At 38.1% G+C, this 12,013-nt stretch overlaps 3 protein-coding genes across 5 annotated transcripts in view; 1 reads left to right on the top strand and 2 right to left on the bottom strand.

The window, feature by feature from the left end:
* Positions 1–3,279: 3,279 nt before the first annotated feature.
* LOC109093144 (citrate synthase-lysine N-methyltransferase CSKMT, mitochondrial-like) lies at positions 3,280–5,374 on the bottom strand. Of its 2 annotated transcripts, XM_042759838.1 has the most exons (3): positions 5,236–5,374; positions 4,234–4,801; positions 3,280–4,139 (listed from the first exon to the last, which is right to left on the bottom strand). In XM_042759838.1, the coding sequence occupies exons 1-3, from the start codon at positions 5,321–5,323 to the stop codon at positions 4,088–4,090; spliced, it is 708 nt and encodes a 235-aa protein (XP_042615772.1). In that variant the 5' UTR covers positions 5,324–5,374; the 3' UTR covers positions 3,280–4,087. The 2 variants fall into 2 exon arrangements, with proteins under 2 accessions (XP_042615772.1, XP_018962417.2); XM_019106872.2 differs by having other exon boundaries at positions 3,284–4,801.
* On the top strand, positions 5,363–9,157 carry LOC109093143 (ubiquitin thioesterase OTUB1-like). 2 transcript variants are annotated; one of them, XM_019106870.2, is made up of 7 exons: positions 5,363–5,496; positions 6,080–6,141; positions 6,955–7,053; positions 7,132–7,250; positions 7,434–7,518; positions 8,338–8,532; positions 8,621–9,157. In XM_019106870.2, exons 1-7 carry the CDS (start codon positions 5,397–5,399, stop codon positions 8,816–8,818), a joined length of 858 nt encoding a protein of 285 aa, XP_018962415.1. In that variant the 5' UTR covers positions 5,363–5,396; the 3' UTR covers positions 8,819–9,157. The 2 variants fall into 2 exon arrangements, with proteins under 2 accessions (XP_018962415.1, XP_018962414.1); XM_019106869.2 differs by having other exon boundaries at positions 6,077–6,141.
* Positions 9,158–10,168: 1,011 nt separating this feature from the next.
* Positions 10,169–12,013, bottom strand: part of LOC109093141 (protein Shroom4-like) — a 38,445-nt gene continuing 36,600 nt past the window's right edge. Inside the window, 1 exon segment of the mRNA XM_042759835.1 lies at positions 10,169–11,644. Coding sequence (XP_042615769.1) covers positions 11,345–11,644 — 300 coding nt within the window. The 3' untranslated portion in view covers positions 10,169–11,344.

Below are 12,013 nucleotides of genomic sequence, written 5' to 3'. Positions count from 1 at the left end.
TCAAACATGGTTTATATCATTTGATGTAGATTTTATCACGCTGATGTAAGTTAGGGTGTTCGTTTTTTAAAATAAGTTTGGTTTTAGTTAATTATGTGACGCTATAAAAACGGGTGTGTGACGTTATGATTGACAGCTGAGACTGACAGCTTCTCTGAGCGAACTGAGGTACCAACTGACTTTTTCAGGATCTACAGGAAGAGATTGGAGTTGCATTTACCTTATTTTAAAACAAGCCTATCATATGAAAAATCAGCCGACAAAAATTGGACCAGTCAGACTAATTTAAAAAAAGGGCCAGGGGCGTGTGTTTGCGACTCTGCGGGAGTGTGGGCAGGACCATAGACAGTAAAGGGCAGGACGCGGCTCCACTTCACTCTCTACTGCGCAGACTTTGGTCCCGAGTTCGCTACTGCGCAGACTCTGGTCCCAAATCAGCGCAGTATGGCCGTGCCCTATTGGGACAATGGCGGCTTCACTTTTCTTCAATGGAAGTGAATGAAGGTGCGTCGTCCATCTTTTTTTACATTCTATAGCCCCTTTCATACTGAGATTCCAGATAATACGGGTAATGTTTCACGGCAATTATTCCCGGATCCATAGATTTTAGTTCATTCACACTGCCAGTGATTTCCCGGAATCTGTGTGTGTGTTCACACACAACCTGTAAAGGTCCCGTAAAGACACGTGATATCAGGGTGTGACGTGTAATGCACAAGTCAAAAACGCTAGGCACGTTAACTTTCACTTAAACTAGTGAACGATAACAGCTTCATTGCGGATAGTGAGGAACTACCTGATCTCTGCTTCATTACAGTTTGCACATATTTTTTCGTGGCAAACGTTGATCTGCCTTCAAAACGCCTGGTAAAAGAGTCGTACGATAAATGGGGTCATATACTAAACTTATTGCAGTATTCCCACTGTACTGCATAGATAGGTATAACATTTGAGTACTGAATAAGCCAAATTCAAGTCTTCATGATCTCACACACAACCTGTTTACTGTACAATCACAAAATTTTACTGTTTGCATTTCTAGTACAACCCTCTTTCATTAGCTCAAGTATGCAAACCTCTTTGCCACATGTACTGGAATATGTATTATATTGAAAGTTAAATTTTCAAATTTTAAATTTTCAAATATCATGATCGTTTTATAAATTATGCGTTCATATGTGCTTCATTTTCGCTGGAGGAAACAGCTGTGTTGTTAGGTTTGTTCTACTTCAAGCAGCACTACTGCCGATTAGTGTACGACAGCGGCAGAGCATGAGATTTCAAAAATGCACTCGAACTGCTCCCACATCACTGTTGAGGGGGTTGGGGGGGCACATGGGGAGGCCAAGCATATTTTGAACGGGGCTGGTGCCACCCCATGCCACCCCTCTAGACACGCCCCTGTACGAGAATCATAAGTCCAATATTTCACATATGAAGTTAAGAATTGTATAGTACTTGATGATGAAAGTGGAATCAACTGACAAAAAGTGATCAGTCTAAAACTGATTCTTAAGTGTTGACTGAGGTGACAATTAAGTCTTGCAAACTAGGACTAACCCTGCATTCCATTCGGAAGGGCTCATCCCTATGCCCTAATCACTTCAAAGGGTTTACCCTCCGGAGTGAAGGGTGTAGGGGACCAAACAACTGTTTCTTAAAGTACCCTTCTGTGTCATCATCACGTGCCCACACGGAGGTGCCGTCATCATGCAAAGAATCTGCGCAAAGGATCATGGGAGCCTGGTGTCCATCAGTTGTACCCTTTGAAATCCTTCATTCCAGGCCCTTTGAAGTGGCCAGTTTTGAGGACTTTGGTTTGGAATGACCCTTCAATATGGCGGCCATGGTTGTTTTCACTTCGAAGTGCCCTTCGGAGGGCGATATATCCTGTTTGGAATGCACAGTACATAGATGTTGACCCAAAATGGCTGCCCTCGACCTCTGAGACAGCCAATAGTGAGCCTGCTCATGTGAAGTCACAGCAGCACAACACTAATAATTTAATGTGACAACGATAAAATAATTTAATTAAGACACTGAAATATTTTGTAAAAGTATTTTAAAAAAAAATGCTTTGCACTGTGCAAAATTATCACAAATTGTTACTGATGCTTTGAAATTGTTTTCTATTGGTATGTCTCCTAGTTTACAGTTGGAGCACTGATGTGAACATGAGTTCCATCAGTGGTTCCAACAACTCCAGGAAAGCCCACAATCCTCATAAAAGTGGCTTGTTTTTGCAGCATGGCTTGACGGTCAGTTGGAAAGTCAAAGAACTGCCATATAGTTGTGGGCAAAAGTGATGTCTGGCCTAGAAAATCTGACATCTTTACTCTTAATAAAAAAATAAAAAGAGTTAAAGATTTTGGAAGCATATTGCATAGTTGCTTAGAATCAATTGTTTTATTTGTGATAATGCAAAGAAACATGCCAACGTGCCAATGAGGTCATAATTTTTGGCGATGCTATCATACAAAGAAATTATGAACACATGCAGAAACAAGAGGGGACCAACAAAATATTAATAACTGGTTATGTTGTAGTCAATGTCAGTGTTGCCAGTTTAGTGATTCCTCGCCCTTTGGAGACTTTTTTCAAAAGCCTAGCAAAAAAAAAAAAAAAAAACTTGGACAAACCTTATCTAGATTCCAAGACTCCCCCACTGATCTATATGTATAAAGATCAGTGAACTTGCCATTATGACATAATATAGCTACATTTAGAGACTGTTTCAACTACTTTCTTTGAAAGCAGTTGGAAACACTGGTCAGTGATAATATTTATTTGTCCATGTGATTAAAACATGGCACTTTGAAACATTTTAGCTATACTCAAGTAAATTTTGGTTAGGTATGTTAACTTTTAATAGTGTTTTCTCAAAGTTCCAATATTTTAACATATAATTTCTCTGTCCTTTTTAATCATGGTGCCACCATTGTAGTCAGAACTGAATCTAAATATCTTAAACTTGCTTAGTTTTTAATATAAAAATAACAAATAGCATATGTACGTAAGTACAATATAGTTTACACTGACTTATGTTATTATTATTATAATGTTTTGTACTCTATTTTGTATTGTGTTTTCATTGCAATCTGGCATTATCGGAAATTTTCCCCCTCTACAAGGTTAAACTAGGATTAACAGTAGCCCCTCACTGCAGAACACAAGATCCAGGGGGTGTGGTTGGATCCTCATCTAGGGGGTGGAGATTGTTAGGTTTAGGGGTGGAGATTGGTAGGTTTAGGTCTATGTAAGGTGGGAGGAGTTGGATCTGGATCCAACCATGCCCCCTGGATCTTGTGTTCTGTAGTGAGGACCATCTAAATGTAAAATAATATGCAACATTACTAAATATTTGTGTCCTATGAATTTCTAGTTAAACTCTGAGCATTAGTCAAGTCTTTTAAGAGCATTTGTGAAGAAAAGTGAGATATTGCTCCCATGGTGGCGGTTAATATGGACAAAACATGACATGGATATTAGATTTCCTGTGAAAGGCCAAATGATGTGACAGTTCAGTGGCTTTGGTTCACAGTTCTACAGTGACAGTATACCTCCCCACTTAACAGCAGGTTACCAAAGCTTTGAAAGGGAACCCTCTTATAGAGGTACAAACAGATTTTATTTTTCTCAAACAATCAGTATCTTAATCTATTATATTAATGCAATATTGTACTAAACGTCTGATTATTTGTTTATAAGGTGTTAATTCAGCTTCTGCCCCCTATTGGCTAGTGAACAACTTGGTCATGAGACTCTGTATACACGAGAGAGACCACGTACTTGCAGATCTCATTGGGTGTGGTCATAAAATGAGGCATTGTTGCAGAGGCAATTAAACACCTAGTTGGAACTGATTTGCCCCTGATGGAAAAAATTAGCCCACAGGACAAAAAATTATTTTTAATTCTGAAAGATTTTTCAAAATCTCAAAGATTTTTTTTTTATTACAAAAGTATGAAAAATTGTTATAGTGTAATTGTTTGCATCAGATGACCAGGAAACAATACAATATAAATGGGTTTTTGATCAGGCAATTACATTGTGCAAGAAAAAAAAAGAAAGATTATGCTCTCAGTGTTCAATATTTTTGTACAAAGACTGTATTGTCACTTGGAAACCCTTTCAGAAGTATGAGGAGAAATCTGATAGCAAAAATAGCTGACCCCTCTCAACTTTCCCACCTCTTGAACTCCTACATCAGCTGCCAGTTCTGCTCCTCTAACTTCTCTCTCAAGCCATACAAGCCTGGCATCAGGATCCTCATCTGAGAACTGTAGGAGACTCCCTGAGGGCTTCAGCACCTGTAAACATTGCTTCACTATCTGTCCAGCCTTAACTTGACCTTCTTTAGACCTAACTAAAGCATCTGTGGTACCCTTGTCTAATATCAAATCCAGGCTTCTGGCGTCAAAGTATCCTCTCAACTGTGTGCAGTCCAACTCCAGGAAGGCAAGAGCCGAGGATAGATTGCATGGCTGTACCAATGTAGAATTACTGTGCTTCTGCATAAGTTTAACTGCAACTGTAGAGATATCAGCACAGATGACCTTCACAGCACATGGAGAGTTTCTGTAGATACAAGGTCCTAATGCAGATGTGCCGCAACCCATGTCCAGGATGTTCAATTGGCCAGTGTGGGAATGAGACCTGCTCTGAAGTACAGGAAGAATGAAGTCCTTCACTGAGTCAAATCCAAAGAACCACTCAAAATTTTTGAATTGGCCTTTGCTTCCATTCTCTGTGTAGAATCTGTCCCATGTTGCTTTTTTGTCCATGTTTTCAATTAGTTCATCTGTGAACACAAGTTGTCAAAAATACATATTATCCCCTTTAACTTACAATGAGTATTTTAAAGATGCTGTAAGTGATTTTTTTTTGACCACTCACTGACAAAATCACTGAAATAGTTGTCCTGAGAAACCACCTGTCTTTTTGACAGCCCTACAACACTTCAAAGGAATTAATGCATGGACCGAGCGTATTAGCCAATTAGAAACCTCGAAGGCGGATCTTTTTTTTTTGTTCGACTAATTGCAGACAACTTTACAAACCTGTTTGGAAATGGTAATTAATTTTGCAGTATTTCTTCGTGCAGCATAAAGCGCAATGTTAATGCATGAGGTTAGTACATGTTAAATACAAGTATTTAACAGGTTAAGATGAAACCATTTTAAAACTCCTATTAGTTTCTATGGAAATGTCACATAATCAGTAATATACACTAACTTGTCAAACTCGTATGATGCCATCTGTGTGCCTTGGTCAGCTTTTGAAGGGTCCTCAGCGGCACTGCAAGTCTGGTGAATAACAACATGTTAAATACCCTGCTTAAGTAAAGGATCTCCGTTTAAAACAAAACACTGGCACCATGTGCGATCCTCGACTGAATGATACGACCCGGAAGTGTACATGAGAGGGGGCGGTGGAGAAAGAACTCAATCAAGATGGCGGATGAGAAGCAGGAATCATCACAGGGAGAGATGGAGGGTGAGTGCAAAAATAACATTCGTCCCGCAGCTTAAAAGATCAGCTGACGTGCTTAAGCAGAACATCTCGCAGGGTCCTGCGTGAGGGAGCTTGCATTAGAGAATTAGGCTTTAACTGCTGTACGAGCAAGAGGAGGAAATGCAGAGCATTAGCTGTACAAACAGTAAAATCTGGGCTCATTTAACCAAAAACACACTCATTCTTCTTAACGTCATATTTCCGAACTTACGACTCAAAGACTTTGATTTTACGCTCTCGGTTTAGATAGGATAGTAACGTTACCCTTGTTTGCCAATCAGCTGTAGACTGTAACATACACTAATATTCATTCAGAGTTTATGGAGGTAACTTAAGTGCTGAATCTCTTTGTGTTGTAGTTGTGTGGTAACAGTTATGGGCGGTTATTATATTGAGTTAGAGTACTTCTCTCACGCGACTTTGTTTACATTACGTCCGAATGTGACGTAAGTCCGCGCATTAACAGTGTCACAACTGCTGTGTGCTCAGGTCCAGTGTTTCTGTGTGGCAGGTGTCTAAAACTTTTGACTCTCTCTCTCTTTACCTCCATATATATATTTAGCAGGAGTGAACTGCCTCGCATATGACGAAGCCATTATGGCACAACAGGACCGTATTCAGCAAGAGGTGAGAGTGATGTCACACAAAAAAAAGGGTTTTAATTTAGGGATATGCTAACTGTTACTGAACAAATCACTGATAATTTTGTGTTTTTCTCAAATTGTTAGCTGTGTTTTTTATTTTTTTAATGTAGAATTGAGGATAGCTCAACAAAACATACCATTCTGAGATCATTTACCCTCTTCTCAATGCTATTTTTCTTTTTTTTCTGTGTAAGAGAAATGTTAGGCAGAATGTTTATGCTGTTCTTTAATTCCATACACAGTTACATATGCAGTTATGTTGTCTGCCGGTTTAAATGCTAGAAAGATAACTATAACTATTATCGTCCACAGCAATGTTCTGTTTATTATAAGTGTGTGCTGCAGTTACTTCATCTGCTGCTTTAAATTCTCAAGCTCTTTAAATATGGTGGATTCTGATTGCCTGTCAGTTATCATTCATCAGCTGAAAAAAATAATTTTGAAAGTGATTCCAACCATATCATTCTTCTTTCATTATAGTTGTGGTCTGGACTGTGCTATATTCTTTTTAAAACTTTATCATTGTAGTTATTGTTCTTGGTGTGAACAGCCCTTTAGACCTTTGAATATTATATAGCGCACAAGTCATGTGGACTTTTTTTTTTTTTTTTTTTTTTTTTTTTAAGAAATCAACAGCATCTTTTCGTATTCACAATCATTGAATGAAAAAGAACAGAAGCATTCTGCTTAACATATCTCGTTGTGTGCAACTGAAGAAAGCAAGTCAAACATGTTTGGAACAACATGAGGATGACTAAATGAATTAACCCTCTAATTGCTTGTTTTATTTTAATAGATAGCCACCACTAACCCTTTAGTGTCGGACAGACAAGATCTCAATGTGCTTCAGGGTGAATATGCTGCAGAGGACACCATTTACCAGCTCAAGATAAAGGTCACCACATTTTCACCAGCTTACTTTATATGTAGCAAGTGCCTGAAACCGGCTGTAAAACTGTTATCTTGTTTATAGGACCTTCACAAAAAGTATTCGCACATTCGTAAGACACGGCCAGATGGAAATTGTTTCTACAGAGCTTTTGGCTTTGCACATTTGGAGTCACTACTGGACGACAGCAAAGAGCTGCAAAGGTGGCGTACTGTTTGATTTGGGTGCTTAAAGCAGAAACCATTGATTTTATTTGGAATGGTTGCAGTAATTCTGGAGATAGCAGCAACCTTGTTTACGCAAAGTACCATTTTGTAAATGTTTTTTCTTTCTGTCATTATAGTGAATGTCTAAGTACCAGACCTGTCTCAATTTTGGCACTATAGGTTTAAAGCTGTGGCAGCTAAGAGCAAACTGGACCTTGTAAACCAGGGCTTTACCGAGTTCACTATCGAGGACTTTCACAACACTGTAAGTTGGAAAATTGATCAGTTAAAAACTATGACAATCAAATGTCATGCCATCTCAAATTCAAAGCTCAGTGCTTAAAGGTTAAGTTCACAGGTTTTCAGCAAGCTTTATTTTGTTACAATGTTGGTAGTATACAGCATTGGGTCCTAATATCTTGTATAGTTCAAGTCGAGTCCAAGTCCTTAACCAATGAGTTTGAGTGGGAGACGTTTAGTAATGTTTTGTCATTTAAATTTTTTGTTACTTAATTTGACTGTACTTAAAGGGATAGTTCACCCAAAAATGAAAATTCTGTCATCATTTACTCACCCTCATGTCGTTCCAAACCTGTATGAGTTGCTTTCTTATGTTGAACATAAAAGATATTTTGAAGACTGCTGGTAATCAAACAGTTGGTGGTTCCCATTGACTTCCATAGTAGGAAAATAAATACTATGTAATTTAATGGGAACCACAAACTTTTTGATTACCAGCAATCTTCAAAATATCTTCTTTTATGTTCAACATAAGAAAGCAACTCGTATAGGTTTGGAACGACATGAGCGTGAGTAAATGATGTCTGATTTTTCATTTTTGGGTGGACTGTCCCTTTAAAGAGTCCAAAATGTCCAAGTCCCTGTCAAGTTTGAGTACAAGTCCACCCGAGTGTTAATTTTTCACCAAAAGTCCACTGAAAGATGAAATGCACGTCATCTGGCAACTTTTGACAGCGAAAACTAGAGATTGTACTTCGAGCCCAGTGCATTACGGGTGTTTCTCAGCAGTGAATTAAATCCTGTAACTGTTCTTATCCTCACTGTGGTTTCTCTCCTTTGTCAGTTCATGGACCTGATTGAGCTGTGTGAAAAGCAGCAATCGCTTGGTGAAATGCTGAGCTCCTTCAATGACCAGAGTGTGTCTGACTACATAGTGGTTTACCTGAGGCTTCTCACCTCGGGATACCTGCAGCGGGAGCACGTGTTCTTTCAGCACTTCATAGAGGGCGGCCGTTCTGTTAAAGAGTTTTGCCAGCAGGTGAGTGACACCTAAGAGTATTATTTGTGAACTAGTTTAAGACTACGGACAAAATTTCACTTCTAATAATCCATGTTTTACTTTTTAGGAGGTGGAACCCATGTCGAAAGAGAGCGACCACATCCATATCATTGCCTTAGCACAGGCACTGAATGTGCCCATATTAGTGGAATACATGGACAGAGGAGAGGGTGGAACAGTGAACCATCATATTTTCCCTGAAGGAAGTGAGCCACGCATCTTCCTGCTCTACCGCCCAGGCCACTATGACATCCTATACAAGTGATACTCTGTATATTCTGTGGTTCCATTGTGAAGAAACCATCCCATTTCTACAGCCAAGTTGAGTCATACATGTGTATGCGAGGCTATGCTATGATTGATCACAATAAAGTTTTCACTCTAGTTCTCCCCACATTACAAAATGAATGATTTTTTTTTTTCAGTACAGACAGAACTTAAAGCTCTTGACTGAATCTGACACTGCATCAAACGGCAGCATTATTAGGGCTGTACAGTAGGTATTTTGTGGTTGTAGATGTTATCATCTTGCATTGTGTTTTTCTTTTCTTACACTGCCTTTCATGAGTTTTATTAAAGGAATTTACTCCTCACTTGACCTGAAGTCAATTTGTAGTTTCAGAAATCATTTCTGAATGTAGCTCTGAATGTAGCTCTAAGCCAGTAACAAGAAAAGAACTGACTGGCTTTACTTGAATTGGATTTAAACTTAGAGAGGTTAATCATTTAAGTGCTCATTTTACATTCATTTACCAAACAAATCACCTTATGCAGACTGGTGTTTATTTTAAGCAGATTTGGGTAAAAATGTGTTGCAAGTCATTCATAATCATGTACGACTCAAACCACACCACTACGAAGGTGCATCTGATATCCATCTGTTGACCTCACCATGACGCCGACTCTGCCTTTCACAGAATTAATGTAGAAACGCTGGGTTGAGACATTCTGTCTGGGTGCAAATTTTGTGCTCAGTGCTTGTAACAAAGCAAAACATTGTATAGCCAATTGTAAGCCAGCACTGAAGAAGAGAGAATCAAGAATGCAATGCATGCAGGTTTTATTTATAACTTAATTTTAAGTTTCCTGCCAAGTAGTTTTAATAAGCTCACTTGGCACTTCCTTCTAGCCAATCAACACCCAGTTAATTATTAGTTACGTAACGTTTCGACAAGCTATTAATCTATTAATTCACACCTCAAAGATTAGAACGATTATTATTCTTAGATCACAGTCAGTATGTTAACAATGTATTTTTAAAAGTACATATACACTTTAGTTTATCTGTTTGACGTAAATTAGCAAAATGTTGTTTTAATAGTTTTGGAATAAAACTATTCTCAATCAACATTCTAAAAAACAAAGCAAAAAACAGAAAGAACTTTTAAAAACACAGGCATAACCCTAATAATATATTGTTTTTAATTGTACGTGTTATACAATTAATCTTTTCAATCAAAAGAGGAAAATTATCAATAAACCAAATATTTTCTTTCATCTTCAGCGCTATGCTGTTTACAATGTATGATACAACAAAATGAACAAGAGTAGTTTATAGTTATTATTAAACTATACATTTTATGCAGAGTGAAGCAAAAAAATAAAACAGCAAAAATAAGCTCAAAGGCACATTTAACTTTTGGATCTACAATTTTGAAACCAAATACATACATTCATTCCTTGTTCCTGTACAAGCCCTTCAAATACAAATCCACTTTATCTCACTCTTCTTAGTCTCTCATTAATCTTCATCTCAAGCTGGTTTTGCAATTTAAAAAAAAGGCAGTAAATGGTCAACAAAGCAGCATTCTCCTTCCTTCTAAAGAAATGTCCAGTTTCTCACAAAGAAAAGGAAATCTAGTAGCAATCGCCTCAAAAGTTGCCATGTTCTGAGATGACACAAAAAGGTTAAACAGTGCATCTCAATTAACTAAAAACTCTTTTTCAAAAAACATGTCAATATAAGAGCTTTGGTAACGCAAGGCTGATCATCTCAAGACATTTATGCATATCATTTCTCAAAACAGGCATAGCACATTTATATTCTTACGTAGACAAATTTTATCTTTGGCAATATTAATTATCTGAGAAAAGTGTAGCAAGTACTATAAGGCATACTGAATAAAAAAAGTAAGTATAAATGGCCCCTTTTGAAAATACTGCAATAATACGCCACACCATTTCAGTTAAGAAAAGTTCCAGTTATGACAGAATGAAACTTCTGTGACTTAAAGATGCACTTCAGCATCCACTATGTACACGTTTTCAATGTACATACAAATACTTAACAAAACAATACATTTTAAAAGGAACAATAACACTTAACATGGCAAAGAACGGAATAAAATTGGATACATGCAACGTGAGGCTGTAAATTATTAAAGCAATGTGACCTTGAAACCAGAATTCTCTAATTTACTGATACAGATATATATATATATTGTGTGTATGAATATATACACACATAAATAAATAAATAGCAGTGCATGGACACTCCCCCTGCTGTATTCAATGAGAAGTATAAGCACACATGCATTCTTTGGCTGTGTCAGATGTTAACAGAGTAAGCCCAAAACAACTTTACCGAACGGTTATTAGTGCAGCTGAAGTCCTAACAGACAACTTCAAGTAGTGATGTAGTGTTTTTGAATTGAACTGAACATCAGTCTGTGGTAGTTGTGCTTTTCTGTACTCAATTATCACATCAATAATGTCCATTCTTTAAAACATTCTGCAGTTCAAAGTCTTCGGTCCATCTCAAATCCTGTTATACATACTCCTTCAGCACTTCTCAGTATTGCCCGTACCCCATCCCAACCCCCAGCCCCAGTCCCAGGCCCAGGCCGAGGCTCTCTCGGAGTCCCCTGAGCTGCTCCTCGCCGAGCCTGATCTTGTCATCCAGTTGCCTCTGCTCTACCAGTAGGGCTGCTTTCATCTTCACAAAGTGACTGTAGTCACGCATCTGTTCTGGAGTCAGGCAACATTCCAGCACCTTGCCAACCGCCTGCTCACGCCGGTCCACATGCTCCTTGAGCTCCTGAGCCTCTCCCATCTGCACCAGCAGCTGCTTCTTCTTTTCCAGAAGCTGTAGCTATAACATGACAGAAAGAGCGAGAGAGAATAAGAATAAAATGCTATGCAAATCAAACAAGCAGAAGGATAAAACTCAAGGTCTAATTTGTTTGTATAGTGCTTTTCACAATACACATTGTTTTAAAGCTGCTTTATAGAAAATGATGATGATATCTTAATATCTTCCTGCCTAATAGTCAAATTTTGCAGATTAGGGCTGGGTGACAATACAGTTTACATTTTGCAATGATACAAGCAATCAAGCCGTGTATATATATATGTATCTATACCTAAGTATAAACCTTAGTCAGGGAAGCATTATATTTAATTTTTGACAGGAAACAAGGCCGTGAAGGACATAAGTACAGTGTGTTCAATGGATTGTGCA

The sequence above is a fragment of the Cyprinus carpio genome, chromosome A7 (genome assembly GCF_018340385.1).
Source record: "Cyprinus carpio isolate SPL01 chromosome A7, ASM1834038v1, whole genome shotgun sequence".
Taxonomy (NCBI): domain Eukaryota; kingdom Metazoa; phylum Chordata; class Actinopteri; order Cypriniformes; family Cyprinidae; genus Cyprinus; species Cyprinus carpio.
This window is presented reverse-complemented; position numbering and strand designations above follow the sequence as displayed.

Excerpts from the sequence above, each read along its gene's own strand:
- LOC109093144 (XM_019106872.2), bottom strand. The coding sequence starts at position 5,323 with ATGTTGTTATTCACCAGACTTGCAGTGCCGCTGAGGACCCTTCAAAAG. Across the intron at positions 4,802-5,235 it reads GCATCATACGAGTTTGACAA|ATGAACTAATTGAAAACATG; the intron begins GTTAGTGTATAT and ends TTGTGTTCACAG.
- LOC109093143 (XM_019106869.2), top strand. The coding sequence starts at position 5,397 with ATGATACGACCCGGAAGTGTACATGAGAGGGGGCGGTGGAGAAAGAAC. Across the intron at positions 7,251-7,433 it reads GACAGCAAAGAGCTGCAAAG|GTTTAAAGCTGTGGCAGCTA; the intron begins GTGGCGTACTGT and ends TTGGCACTATAG. Across the intron at positions 8,533-8,620 it reads TTAAAGAGTTTTGCCAGCAG|GAGGTGGAACCCATGTCGAA; the intron begins GTGAGTGACACC and ends TTTACTTTTTAG.